General features: G+C 39.6%; 4 protein-coding genes across 4 annotated transcripts; 2 read left to right on the forward strand and 2 right to left on the reverse strand.

Annotated features, from left to right (window-relative positions):
- Positions 1–260: 260 nt before the first annotated feature.
- On the reverse strand, positions 261–1,098 carry LOC143102618 (hemoglobin subunit beta-like). The gene is made up of 3 exons (XM_076266341.1): positions 941–1,098; positions 621–843; positions 261–512 (listed from the first exon to the last, which is right to left on the reverse strand). Exons 1-3 carry the CDS (start codon positions 1,030–1,032, stop codon positions 381–383), a joined length of 447 nt encoding a protein of 148 aa, XP_076122456.1. The 5' UTR covers positions 1,033–1,098; the 3' UTR covers positions 261–380.
- Positions 1,099–2,464: 1,366 nt separating this feature from the next.
- On the forward strand, positions 2,465–3,315 carry LOC143102620 (hemoglobin subunit alpha). Its single transcript, XM_076266344.1, has 3 exons — positions 2,465–2,602; positions 2,797–3,004; positions 3,091–3,315. Exons 1-3 carry the CDS (start codon positions 2,508–2,510, stop codon positions 3,217–3,219), a joined length of 432 nt encoding a protein of 143 aa, XP_076122459.1. The 5' UTR covers positions 2,465–2,507; the 3' UTR covers positions 3,220–3,315.
- Positions 3,316–9,606: 6,291 nt separating this feature from the next.
- hbbe1.1 (hemoglobin beta embryonic-1.1) lies at positions 9,607–10,389 on the forward strand. The gene is made up of 3 exons (XM_076266345.1): positions 9,607–9,739; positions 9,839–10,061; positions 10,157–10,389. Exons 1-3 carry the CDS (start codon positions 9,648–9,650, stop codon positions 10,283–10,285), a joined length of 444 nt encoding a protein of 147 aa, XP_076122460.1. The 5' UTR covers positions 9,607–9,647; the 3' UTR covers positions 10,286–10,389.
- A 1,704-nt stretch (positions 10,390–12,093) lies between these two features.
- Positions 12,094–12,759, reverse strand: LOC143102622 (hemoglobin subunit alpha-1-like). The gene is made up of 3 exons (XM_076266346.1): positions 12,659–12,759; positions 12,344–12,551; positions 12,094–12,222 (listed from the first exon to the last, which is right to left on the reverse strand). Exons 1-3 carry the CDS (start codon positions 12,751–12,753, stop codon positions 12,094–12,096), a joined length of 432 nt encoding a protein of 143 aa, XP_076122461.1. The 5' UTR covers positions 12,754–12,759.
- Between the last annotated feature and the right edge of the window lie 1,539 nt (positions 12,760–14,298).

Consider the following 14,298-nt stretch of genomic DNA (forward strand, 5'->3'; position numbering starts at 1 on the left):
ACCAAGTGGGGGCTATACGCCATAAATCCCGGTTTTACTGTCAAAAAAGAAACACTGATGATGAAGCTATTCGACTACATTTGAAGTAGCCTATAAAGCTGAACGCTCGTGTGGTAATCCAAAATATTGCTTATTTTGCATCTAAAACATCAAATGTGAACAAATGTAAAGTATAGGCTATGATGGGCCAATAGCCTTTTTTTTAACATAAAATCAACATAGGCTACTATCTAAAGCAGACGAAACATGACACCTAGCCATTTTTAAATTAATTTCACTGTTTTTATTAATTTCACTCGACAGGACATCCTTTATACGCGAATGCATCTGAGCTGTGAAATCAAGCTCGGTTGAGTGGCTCTTCGACTGGTTGGGAGAATCTAGTGGTACTGTCTGCCGAGAGCAGAGACAACGACAGACAGGAACTTCTGCCAGGCCTCCTGGGCATCGGCGGTGAAGACAGAGGGGCCGAACTTCATGGCCACACACACGGTGATGATGTCAGCCAGATTCTGTTAAAAATATTGAAGTTACATTGAAAATCAGTAAGGCTAGGCCTACATGTCGCGGTTTCCAAAATAAACACCCAACTACGATGTGAAGAGATCCACAAGACTTACCTTGAAGTTATCAGGATCCACGTGCAGTTTCTCGGAGTGCATCACACTCAGATCACGGTAGGTGTTCTTGATGTCATCCAGATTCTTCACGGCTCTGTCCAGTCCATTCATCACTGTCTTTCCGTGTGCAGCTACCTTGGCGTTACCCATGATGGCGGCGGAATTTGACAGGTTACCAAAGGTACTGAAATGCCTCTGAGTCCAAGGAGACACGATCAGGAGCCTAAGGTGAGGAGGAAAAGAGACACATTAAAAAAAAAAAAAAAAATTGGGGGGGGGGGGGGGGGGGGGGGGGGCATGCAGGGACGGGAGTAAATTACCTGGCCAGGGCTTGGGGTCCGATCTCATCGGGGTTGATCTTTCCCCACAGGCCGACGATGGCACTGCGCTCAGCATCTGTCCAGTCAACCATAATGACGTCTTTGGGTTCTTGAGGTTCGTGCGTAAAGATCTCAGATGAGAAACACTTGTGAAATAGAACGTACGGGGTGAGAATTTAATAATGATATCTGACTCCGCCTCTAACGCAAAATTGAATTTGATTGGTTTCGTGATGCCAGGAAAACTGACCGACGTGACTTTACCGTAGATGGGAAGTGAGCCAAATATTTTTAGAGTTGTCTTGGAAAGATATCAAACATGAATAAGCTTTCCCCCCCCCTTCAACCAAACGCAATAAGAATATTAAGATAAAGGCCTAGGCTATAGCTTAAAACAAAAAATAAAACAGTCACAAATACTGTAGGCCTATATGAACAAGAAAGTAAGCATCCTACAGCTAAATCAGAGTTCAGGAAAAATCACCATGATACGTCTTTATATGCTACATAACAAACATTCCAAATCATGTACTTATCTAATGGTGTATATTAGTTGATACATGCATGCTATTGCTTTTAAATGGTCAACAACAACAGCAACAAAATAACTCACATCTGCACTGCAGTACTCCTTACACGCTTATTATTATTTTATTTTTTAGTATTTTAGTAAGGGCCATATGTTGTTATCTTTTAGTTTTTAAGTTTGTTATCTTCTTTTTACTATAATTATTATTAATTGTATTTATTATTATTAGGGTTATTATTATTAGTGTTATTATTGTTTTTGTTGTTGTTATTATTATTATTATTATTATTATTATTATTATTATTATTATTATTATTATTATTTTATGTAAAGCACTTTGGTGCAATGCTGTTGCTTTTAAATGTGCTATACAAATAAATTGACTTGACTTGACTTATTACAACATAGCCAACTGTATATTGCATACCAAAAATCTGAGCTGAAAATTTCAGTGTCAATTGTCAATTTCTGCCTAAAATGTCATTTTATATTGTCCAACTGCAAGAAAGACTATTTACTTTTGATAGCATGCAGTGTGGTTTATAGTTGGCTAAGCTACAGATCGGCCTAAATTATATTTTATAATAGAATGTAAGAGGCCCTAATAGTCTACTGAAATAACATGACTGAAAATTAAATGAAAGAGAGGGTGCAAATCTGCATGTGCAATGTCAGTAAAACAATAGAGTTGAGAGTTGAAAATAATAGGCTTTATTTTGCATAGGTGTTCCATTAGCTTAATTGTGTTTGACATAGCCTAATAAGTTGATACTGCATAAAATACCACCCACTGTATTAAACGCAGAATGTTATCTCAATTAAAACAGCAATACAGTGGCAGCACACCAAATACAATGACGCAGAAAACTAGGTGTGTCCGGTCACGTAGCCTATACCAGAGGAGTGGTTTGGATTTGATTCCTGGGTGTGCCGCATCTTACACATGTATAAATACAACGTATAATTTTAATTCCTGCAAAGGATCTTTTTTTTTTCAAAAAGCCTCAATTGAAAGCTGACCAACCTTAAGACGCAGTCATGAGTCTCTCTGCAAAGGACAAGGCCAACGTAAAGGCCATCTGGGGTAAGATCTCATCAAAGTCTGATGACATCGGAGCTGAAGCCCTTGGCAGGTAAACAACATTTTTAAAACACAACTAAATTCGGAGCAATAAACTAGATCACCATTAAGAAAGCAATTGAGATGGCTGTTGATACAGTATAGTTCTATTACACTTGTGTATTTAATGCAGACATGTGAACTACAAAATGCATTTCACTGTCTCATTTTCTGCAGTTTTACAATAACTCCTCTTCTTCTTTCCAGAATGCTGGTTGTCTACCCTCAGACTAAGACCTACTTCTCCCACTGGGCTGACGTGAGCCCTGGGTCTGCCCCAGTTAAGAAGCACGGAAAGACCATCATGGGAGCTGTCGGTGATGCCGTCGGTAAGATGGACGACCTGGTTGGAGGTCTCGCATCTCTCAGCGAACTGCATGCTTTCAAGCTGCGGATTGATCCTGCTAACTTCAAGGTAAGCACCGTAATTAAAACCGCCAGTCATCAAAGCCTGTTAACCATCCATCCATCTGTACCTAAACGCTGTCTTTACCTTTGCAGATCTTGGCTCACTGTCTCCTCGTTGTCATTGGCATGTTGTTTCCAGCCGACTTCACCCCTGATGTCCACGTGTCTGTGGACAAGTTCTTCCAAAACTTGGCTTTGGCTCTTGCTGAGAAGTACCGCTAAGTTGCGGTGGTGTGCGCACCAACTCGTGCGTTGTGAAATTTTCTCTGACTACTCAGGACAGAGTGAAATAATGAATAAACATATAAAAAAATAAAATTATTGTCACACTTCTTTTTCCCCTATCATAATTGTTTTCCATCGCCAAATAATGCCACTGTGAATGCGAACAAAGTGATCGGTTGTCAGCACTTGTTGTGATGTAGGCTATTCTGTTCGGCATAATAAAATGAACCCTTAAAACAGATACATCAGCCTATGCACCACTTGGCCACCGCATGAAGTTAGTGAAAAGGTTGCATTCTTCCTGCCTTGGCAGAACTCTAGGTTCATAACACCTCGATCTCTGCTTCACAGCAATATGAATTTGGCTATATCCTTGTCTACCACTGTAACAAGGATTGTGTTCCATTCAACAGTCACACAACCAGGGGATGCCTTTTTATCCCAAATAGGCCTACAGTAACCGATACCAATCAATCCATAGAACACAGTCAGCAGGGTTGTCATGATATCAACTTTAAAAGCAACAGTGCTTTACTTAAATGTCATCTATTCCCTGCCTTCTAATAAGTTATGGTAGGCATATTTAGCAGACACTTTTGATAAAAGCAAATTACAAAACAACTATGTTGTAAAATTACATTTACAATTTAAAACAATAAATAAACAAGCACACTATTAAATATGATTTAACAACAGAACGATATTGGGATCTGGAGTGGAGAACTTGGAAATCTAATCTAATGGAGTGGAAATCTAATCTAATTGACACACCTGGCCCATAGAACATGTAGTTTTGGTTAAAAGAACAGCCAGGAATGTCATGTGATGCTGGACAATACATACTATATTTGTAATCTGTCACAAAACCATTTCTACAGACAAAACCTGTCAAAAACTTGTGAATTGTATAAACTGTATTATACAACTGCAATCTAATCTAATATCTCTCTCTCTCTCTCTCTCTCTCTCTCTCTCTCTCTCTCTCTCTCTCTCTGCGTCTTCTTTTATCATAGCCTATTCATTACATTAGCTGTATGCTCTGGAGAATACACGTGTGACAACCTATGGTTAAGTATGGCAATGTAAGACTCTTTGTAATGTCTCTGAGTGTGACTAAATTACAGTAAATGCATTCAAGTCTGCAGTCAAAATGATTTGCCTGTTTTCCTATAACTAAACAAGAGCAGTCGTGTTGACTGCATGTTTTCCTATAACAAAACAAGAGCAATCGTGTTGACTGCTTGTTTTCCTATAACTAAACAAGAGCAGTCGTGTTGACTGCATGTTTTCCTATAACTAAACAAGAGCAGTCGTGTTGACTGCATGTTTTCCTATAACTAAACAAGAGCAGTCGTGTTGACTGCCTGTTTTCCTATAACTAAACAAGAGCAATCGTGTTGACTGCATGTTTGCCCCCAGTGCCGGTTCAGACCTCCATGGGGCCCTAAGCAAAATCCTGCTAAGGGGCCCTCCTACCTGAACTCTGAGTGTGAAAATTTAACCATTTTTTTACAGTATCATCTGACAACTCAGTGCTCCCAATACAATCATCCCACCCCATTTTGGATGTCTATGGAAGTTACCAAATATAGTGTGTTTCCCTATAAAGGACTAGGAGAAATAAACATAATTGTGTGTGAATCACCTTCACACAGCAATAAATGCCCAGTTTCATTGCCTGGGCTGTTTGCAAAAAATAACTGCAGTTTTTTCAAGTACAGTTCAGTTATACCACAGTAGGCTACAGTGCAGTATAGTATTTTCATGTCCAAAATACTGCATTTCTGTAGTAAAGTTTTTTACAGTCTATGAGTAAAGTACAGTACTATGCAGTAGCCTACAATGCAGTTTTTTGTGTCTAAAATACTGCATTCCCTGCATAAGAACTGCAAATATTTTCTCCAAAACTGAGGTTTTCATACTCAGAAATCTGCAGTTTGACACTTGAAGTAATGCAGTTTTTTTGTAAGGGTCTGGTTGTGCTAGCAGCCTACTGGCTGACTGTTCTTCACCTGTGTCTGTAGTAGGCTACTTGCCAAAGACATAGGCTATGAACTGGCTCCCCTGATTCTCTTATTATTTCAATATTTTTTTCAAACGTAGACTATTTTAAACAATCATTTTAATACTTCATATAGGCCTAATTTACGATGTGCATCTACTGTCCATGCAGCACAGCGAATCAAAGTTAATACATTAGGCTAGGCCTACTTTCCATTTTGCATACGTTCAGTTGTAGGCTATAAAGCTTGACTGAAACATTGTAAAACAATTAGTTATTTTAAAAATGTATGGGAAGAGTGAAATCAACTATTAGTTTTAACGGGTCCTCGCATGTTTCTGCTGAAAAACTGCTAGTTTCATCCCGAGCTGCACGTTATGAACGCATTTAAAGATGCGGTCATTTAAAAAAAAAATGTAGCCAGTCGCCCGCATTCAGACAAACGGAATATGCGATTATATTTCACAACTTTGCCAAGTACTGTGACTGGGAAAGGCTGGCAAGCAAGCCGCAGACAGATCAGGGGGTTCACTTCCCTGTTAGGTAGGCCTATGCTAGACCAGCAACATGCGCTGGAGAGACGCATGTTGACATCAAACCATGGAACGAACGCAAGTTTACCCGACTGCTGTTCCCGCTGTCATTCTCGTGGCGTTTCTTCCGTTTTTCATGCCCTGAATGGTAATTCGGTTTCATGTTCATCTTCTTAATGTATGAGGCACTGTCGCTATAACTAGGGCCTACTTACTTGTCTGTCACTATAGCTTGACTCAAGAGGAGACGGGGGAGGGGGCCTTCATTAACTTGCGGGGCCCTACGCAACTTGCGTAGTGTGCGTATAGGGAGAACCGGCCCTGTTTGCCCCCATCTCTCAACTAAATGTGGTGACCCTCTCGTATGAAAATCTGATGATCTCTCTCTCTCTCTCTCTCTCTCTCTCTCTCTCTCTCTCTCTCTCTCTCTCTCTCTCACACACACACACACACACACACACACAGAGACATAGATGCACGCGCGCACACACACACACACACACACACACACACACACACACACACACACACACACACACACACACACACACACACACACACACACACAATTGGACAAATGGAATCATGGGGAAGTCAATAGGCCTTAGCCATTTTGAGATGGCAAAATAGGCTACTTACAACCTCGCCCATCTTTGTAGGCTATTTTACATCACTTTAAGTCTATAGGCCCTACGCATGCCTGACAATGCTCAGCTTTTACAGAATTTGTCAGTGGGACGGCTGCCCAATCATGTCGCCATTGACTGGGAGAATAGGCCTACTTGCTTTTACTATGAACAAGACGCGTCCGCGAGGTGCAACTGGCAGATTTGCGCAGTGCGTGACAGGTCATGAGCATACAAGGCCAGCTTTATTTATCTTGCTGGGTCTGTGTGTAGGCCGTAGCAGAGTCCATCGGGTAACTCACGTGCCCGCCTAGAATAGGCACGATTTCATTCACATCTCAACATTGTGTAGGCTACGCGAATGTATAGAATACGTGAACACTTGGTCAAAAAGCAAGTTTCCTAAATTTTGAGTTACACTTTTTACAATTGACAAGTGTTTAAAGTTTTGTAATAAAGAGTCTATGAGATCTGCAAATTGTGTTTAATGTGCGATCCCCCTTTTTGCCAAAAGGGGGATCGGTTCAAGAATTTTTTTGTGTTTAGTGTTTCGTGTTTTAGCAATTGTGAAAAACTGTAATTATGTGTTGTGGACCCTGTTTTCAAAATTGTGCTTCAGCAATTGTAAAAAAACTGTAAACTCCAAACGCCACCTGGTGGTAGTACTTGAACATTGCATCAATGAGCAAACACTAAAGTCAAAGCAATGAGTTTTTAATGAGAACTTTAATCTTGAATTCGATTACCCAAATGGTAAACTGTTTTTGCCTTTTCACGGAGCAGACAGACTTCTAGTCCACAACTTGCCTTGGCAATGTGTAAAGCTATTAGTCAAAATATATTTTGCTTCCATTCTTTCTTTCGAAATCAGTCAGATTTTTCTTCCTGAACACGACCACAGGGCCAAGTTTTCTTTTTAAAATAGAGTTTGAGCGCCATCTGTTGTCGACTGGGTTGACAGTGCCTTGGCCTGTTTATGCTCCTCCAGTACTATGACTACTGAACAGTAGGAGGCGTCACAAGACCACCTTACTGTAATTTCAGCACAATTCGAAGGTTTCCCGTCTTGTCATATTTCGTGACGTAGCCTAAACTAATTCCTGATGCCACAGAGAAGTGATCTGAGACAGGGGTGTCATACTGGGTGTAAAACTTCTACTGTTTATAGTGGAGAGGGGACCCTTAAAAAGGCTGGAATATATTTTATTTTACCTGGATATTATAATTTCCTAATTAAATTTCATAACATGAGGGCCCATCAGGACTGCCTATGCAGGGGCCCAGGATCTTGTGCTACGTCCCTGATCTGAGACAACATTAAGTGAAAGTGTAGCTGTAGCACTACCATATATGATAGCAAAGCATTAGCCATTTCAGTTTCTTGAATGTCAATCAGCACTACCAACTGTCCAAAAGTTTGCAGAAACAGATTTATTCATTGCAAGATATTAGGCTAAAGCTTGGCCTACTGCTTAATATTGTAAGAGATTAAGGCACTCTAGTCTAGCCCAACAATTTGGTTAACTGAATTTAAAACGATTTGATCACCGTCCGCTAATTTCTGGTTCAATGTGAAGAATTCAGAATCAACCTAAGAATGTGTAAATGTTGTGATAGCAGGCTAGTGCTTCCGCTCTCAGAAGGCCTTGAAAGTGAACGTCTGTAGGCTAGCCTACAGTAGGCCTAAGTAAACTGCAGACAAACTCTCTTGCTTTATATGCACTGTTGCTCGGCGTTCTAGATTTGATTGATTTAATTCTTATTTTCTGTTTGCTTAACTCTTTCACGTCCGCCAATGCAAAAAACAGTAGGCTACCTATATACGAATGATGCAAATGCTGCTTCTCTGCATTGAAAACAGTTGAACATTATAAAAAGTCTTAAAAGGTCTCTGAGCCCAAGCAGTAGCCTATGGTGTGCCAAAAAAGAGGTCACAGGTCAAAAGTCAAGTCAAGTTTATTTATATAGGGCCTAGCGCATTTCATACACATAGGTCATTCAATGTGCTTTACATAAACAAAAGCAAACAGTAATAACAAATAAAAGCATATAAGGGCAATATAGTCAAAGAATAGTTTAAAAAGTAAAGATCATAATAAAAAGAAAACATAAAATGCACAAGGTAAAATCATTTAAAAATACAGAAAGCAAAATAAAGAAAACAAAAAAATAATACATAAAAAATAATAAAGAAAGCAAAAAAAGGCAAAAGTAGTAAAAGGTAGAATAATTTTCAAGGCAGATTCAGAATTTTGTGATTCAGCGCAGTTAGCAGAAAGCATCTGAAAACAGCTTGGTCTTAAGAAGGTGCACTCTTTCCAAAGTAGGCTATCTTAATGCGGGAGGGACTGGCTGACTGTTTTTTATATATATATAGGCCTATAAATAGTTCCAAAAGTACGGAGCCCCTAAGGGGACATGAGCAAAAAATTTCAAAATTGGGCCTTGGCCTACTGGTTAGTGCTTCGGACTTGTAACCGGAGGGTGGCTGGTTCGAACCCTGACTAGTAGGAACGGCTGAAGTGCCCTTGAGCAAGGCAACTAACCCCTCACTGCTCCCCGAGCGCCGCTGTAGCAGGCAGCTCAATGCGTCGGGATTGGTGTGTGCTTCACCTCACTTGTGTTCACGGTGTGCTGAGTGTGTTTCACTAATTCACGGATTGGGATAAATGCAGAGAACAAAATTTCCCTCACGGGATCAAAAGAGTATATATACTTAAAAGCCTTAATGGATTTTACACTCAAAATTAGTGTACGTAATTTGTAATACATATGAATGCAAATCAATATAGAAAGATAATGAATTCATCTAATTTCAAACATACATTTGTATAGTCATAGTCCAACTATCAGGTTTCAAGGAGAAATAAATAGGCTTCTTTCCTTGAGATAAGTTTAGGTCACCAACATCAGAAATATATAGTAAAGGAGTCATTTTTGATCGGACGGGAAAGAGTTAAATAATGGTAGGCTATGTGTGAAATATAGGCAGGGGATCTTTGACGAGTGGGTGCGAACTTTTACTTGAGTGCAAACCTTAGCGAATTTGCTATAGCTGATCATCTTTGATTACAATCAGTTCATAGCCTATCAAAGCAAAATCTGCGGGCCGCGCCAAAACCCCGCCCACACATATTACGCCCAATCATGTACGATTGGGAGGAGTAATGCGATGTATTTAAAAGACTTTCAAATGCTCTTTCCACACACAGGTCTGGTTACCTTCACATCTAGATCGTGCAAAAAGTCTCATTTATCGCCAATATGGTTGAGTGGAGTGATTTCGAACGCAGCACCATCCTGGACATCTTTGCTAACATGGACTATGACGTCGTTGGCCCCAAAGCCCTTGCCAGGTAAAAAGACAGTCGTGTCAGATTTGCGTATTTTAGACCGTTTTGCTTGTCTATAATACATTGAAATACTCTATAACATATGCTTATAAAACCCACCAGGTGTCTTGTCGTGTACCCATGGACGCAGCGATACTTTGGCAACTTTGGAAACCTGTACAATGCTGCTGCCATCATGGGAAACCCAATGGTCGCCAATCATGGTAAAGTGGTGCTCCATGGACTGGACAGAGCCGTCAAGAACATGGACAACATCAAAGCAACATATGCTGAGCTGAGCGTGCTGCACTCCGAGAAACTGCACGTGGATCCCGACAACTTTAGGGTGCGTTCCATTTTGATCACAGATATAATGTATGTTGTTTACAAACTAAACAAATAGCACAGCGATTAAAATGATGTCTCTGTCCTTTCCTGTAGCTGTTGGCTGACTGCCTGAGTATTGTTGTTGCTGCACAAATGGGAACCGCTTTCACCGCTGATGTCCAGGCCGCATTCCAGAAGTTCCTGGCCGTCGTGGTGTCCTCCCTCGGCAGACAGTACCACTAGAGACTCTACACCTCCAACAAGAAAGCAAATAACCATCTGATGCTTTCTGTGTCTTTGCAGATGTGTATACGACGTTAATGCAAATAAAGGTGTCCGCAAAAGTATTTCAAGTTGTCACATCTAATGATTTTGCTCATAGGAAAGCACGAAACATGTAAAGACATCACACACGGTGTTATGTGGACTAGGCCTATGCCTACTTTGGGTTTGGTCTCCTGTTGTATAGTCTGCATTTTTATATCAGCTGTGTATCTAAAAAAAGGTTCATAGTCAAGTTTATTTCTATAGTCATTTCATGACCTCACTCTTCTTCCTATATTGCCCTGCATGTGAAAACACTTCATAACACTTTAAACAGAGGTTACGATTAAACTGTATTCAGAAAATGCGTTTATGCTGTTAAACAGACTAAGTTAAACACAAAGGTCATTAAGTTATCATAGTCTTATTGATTGAAATTGAATGGTCAAAACGATATACACTAAGCTATCAGGAAACACGATACAAGAGCACCACAGCTATAGCTTGGGTGAACCCAGTCGAACCTGTGTGCAAATTTAGACTTAAACTAAAATTTGCTTACAGGTTCATCTGGGTTAACTCTAAACCATGTGTAAAGCAACTGATTATAATTCACATGAGGCTAGTACTCATTTTTACTTTAGTTGTAATAACCTAATAAAGCAACTGAGTGTAGTTTTGATTAAAAAAAACAACATTGCTTCTATTTCTTTTATTTCTTTTTTCTCATTGCATTGAATATATAGGCCTACATTTCATCAGACGACATACTAAACATAAATGACATGTGTGAGGAAAATATAGAATGGAAACAGTTCAGCAAGTGTTTTTGAAGTGCTATTTCATCCACTTCACACGCCCAATAGGCCTAGGATGTAGAAGAAGTAATTTCGGTATTGGTCGATCCTACAATTAGGCTAATTAACCGTCCTCCATAAAATGTCCCGAAATGAATAGGCCTATAGGCCTACATTATTTCACTATTATTCAGCAAGAAGGTAAATTAATGAAACAAAATCCAGAAACATTTAAATCGACAACATAAACAAACAAATAAATTAACTCACTAATAAACTGAATTAATAATAATAATTTACATGTATTCATTTAGCTGACACTTTTCATCCAACGTGACTGTCAATTCTATTACAAGACTAGGCTACATTGTCCACGGAACAACTCAGGGTAGAGCCTTGCTCAAGGTCACAACTGTGGAAGCCGGGGATTTGAACCCATACATTTGCAGGCTACTGCATGCTAACCCAGCTCCTTATCATACACACTACGCTATATTTAATAATAAAATAATAACAGATAGGCAAATGTGTTTGTGCTTATTGGTGTAATGGAGGCTACCGCAGCTAAACATCAGTTGAAACTCAGGCTAATTGTCGCTAATATTATAGGCTACCATGTTTGCAGTAACAGGGTGAATAAATAAGAAATTGTTTAAGGGTATAGGGCTACTTTCATGAAAACATAATTGTAAACAATGATCTAAGGAATGTATCCTATCCAAAAGAATTTATAACTTTCAACCATGATGTGATCGTTTTTCCATAAAAGTAGGCCTATAGTGTAGGCTAGGCTAAATAGTACTCTTTGTATAATTGTACACAAACTGATGTTGAGGAAAGTTAGGCCCATATAATTCCATCACTGTGTCTGTGATTAATGGTAAATTAAGAGAAAAACACCGGATGATACCATTGCTGTAATTTTGTTTTATTATTCAGACAGTTTACATGCGAAAACTCTGTCGTCTGTTTAAAGGATGGACAGCCGACTTATCGGTATTTTTCGGCCAAAGCAATCGCCAAGGCACTGAGGAACTTGTCCATGGACACGTGGACTTCTGGGGTGAACTCTTTAGGGAACTTGATGGCCAACACCACAAGGATGCAGTGAGAAAGGAGCTGGGAAAGAAAGAGTCGAAGGAGATATTATTGTTACCGCTACTGTCCGAGAATCGCAAAAAATATACGAATTCATAAAATAATTTAGATTGAAGCACAGGACAAACGTGAAGTTATATACCTTGAAGTTGGCTGGATCAATACGCAGCTGAAAAGCATGCAGTTCACTGAGTGTAAGAAGTCCTGCAGTAAGGTCATTGATCTGACCGACTGCAAAGCCAACACCACCCATGACAGTCTTGCCATGCTTCATCACGGGGGCAGAGCCGGGGCTGAGGTCATCCCAGTGGGAGAAGTACGTCTTGGTCTGAGGGTAGACCACCAGCATCCTGTCCAGTCATAATGCTGGTTAGAAAAAAATTGCAGGCGCACACGTACATTGCACACACAGGTAGATATTATCAATGTATTTTTAAAATCAGAAAGAAGAAATTACCTGGACAGGGCATCGCCCCCAATTTCCTCAGCTTTACCAGCGATCTTGCCCCAAAAGGCTTGGACTGTCGCCTTGTCTTTAGCTGTTAGACTCATGTTGTTTCTTTCCTGGATTTAAGACTTTACACTCTTTGAGTCCAGTGACATGTCCAGGCGACGATTCGGCCTTTTTAAAGGCCACCTCGAATCACTTTGTGGGCACACCCAAGACCCACCTCTCACCTGGCTAGATGCCAACTTGACCTCTGGCCAACAACTGCGATATGTAATAGCCTATTTTTGACAACCCGTAGGCTACTAGCTATACACCTGATGTCTTACACATGGAAAAGCAAAATACACAAATAAATCAACGCGGTGGAGTTTATTCTAGCCAAAAACCACAAAAATTCAACACTGACACTGGTGTTTTTGAAATCTTTATCAAACAATTAAATCGGGTGTCGCTTGAGGACAAGTCATTTGAGGACAATCACGAGTGTTGTCTCCCACGTTTTCCTAAATTCAATAATTAATCCTAATGAACTTGTCGGACAGATCTTGAAGAACAATGAAAAATAAAACATGACGTAAAAAATGAAATTTCATTCATTAATTGATTTTAAATGAAGCATCACACTGATTAGCCGTGTAACCTATGAAAAATCAGAGACGCATAAGCAATTAAAATGATTTGCTTTATCAGCGGACACTGCAGTATTTAGCCATGAATATAAAAAGGCGTAGTAGGCTGTTTTTTACATAGGTATCACTAAAACATTTGGTTATCGAATGAGCAACTTGTTTGGGTGGAGCCACTGTTGCGTATAGATAATGGCACATGGTCACCCGCACGATAGGTTATAGGCTACATTTGACTATTAGCCTACCTAAAATGGTTAAATTCTGCTTAGCCGAAATATTTAGGGACCAACCATCTTCATTTCTATAACATTATTTTAAACCTTCATATTGTATTTGAAATAAAATGAGCGCTATAACCCTGCATTGTCCAGGTCTCACGTCATCGGCAATGTGGATGTTCCTTTCCTTTACACATCAGTTCTCACCCGGTCTAAAATGATCTAAAGAATTAAAAAAAATATTAAAGATGATACCTGAAAAAAATAATGTGATACTACATCACAATAGTTGTTTACAAATGAATGTGTACCACATACAGGCCTTCATATTGAGTAGAATAGTGTAGTATTTATCATTTTGCGTTAAACTGTTTCATAGCCTACAGGCCTGCATAGAAAGCAAACTTAAAAAGCACTATAGTAATGCATCCTTATTCACATTTAATTATGGGCCTAGCCTACAATCATTTGATTTGACCGACCATCTTAAAAAAACATGTGGACAATTTTTGAACAGGATAGAATGGTGATCCGAACTGAGGTGATGTTTGGAAGGTAGCAGAGAGGCCATCATTAATAATTCCATCTTGAGTGTTGAGTCTTGACTCTAGTCTGAGTAAAAATCTTGTTCTTTTATTGTAGTTAGGTCTGCTATCAACAGGGCGGAAGTCTGTGACGTTGATGTTTTATTTATTTATTTATTTACGTTTATTTGACAGGGACAATGCTCAATATGTACAGTAATTGGGGCAGACTGCGCTCGATAGGCCTACTAGCCTACTCGAAGACTAGCCTACTT

This window comes from Alosa pseudoharengus, unplaced genomic scaffold (assembly GCF_046254945.1).
Source record: "Alosa pseudoharengus isolate Yale_2024_CS ecotype anadromous, Long Island Sound unplaced genomic scaffold, YU_APseudo_1.1 YU_APseudo_1.1_scf_4, whole genome shotgun sequence".
In the NCBI taxonomy this organism is placed as follows: domain Eukaryota; kingdom Metazoa; phylum Chordata; class Actinopteri; order Clupeiformes; family Clupeidae; genus Alosa; species Alosa pseudoharengus.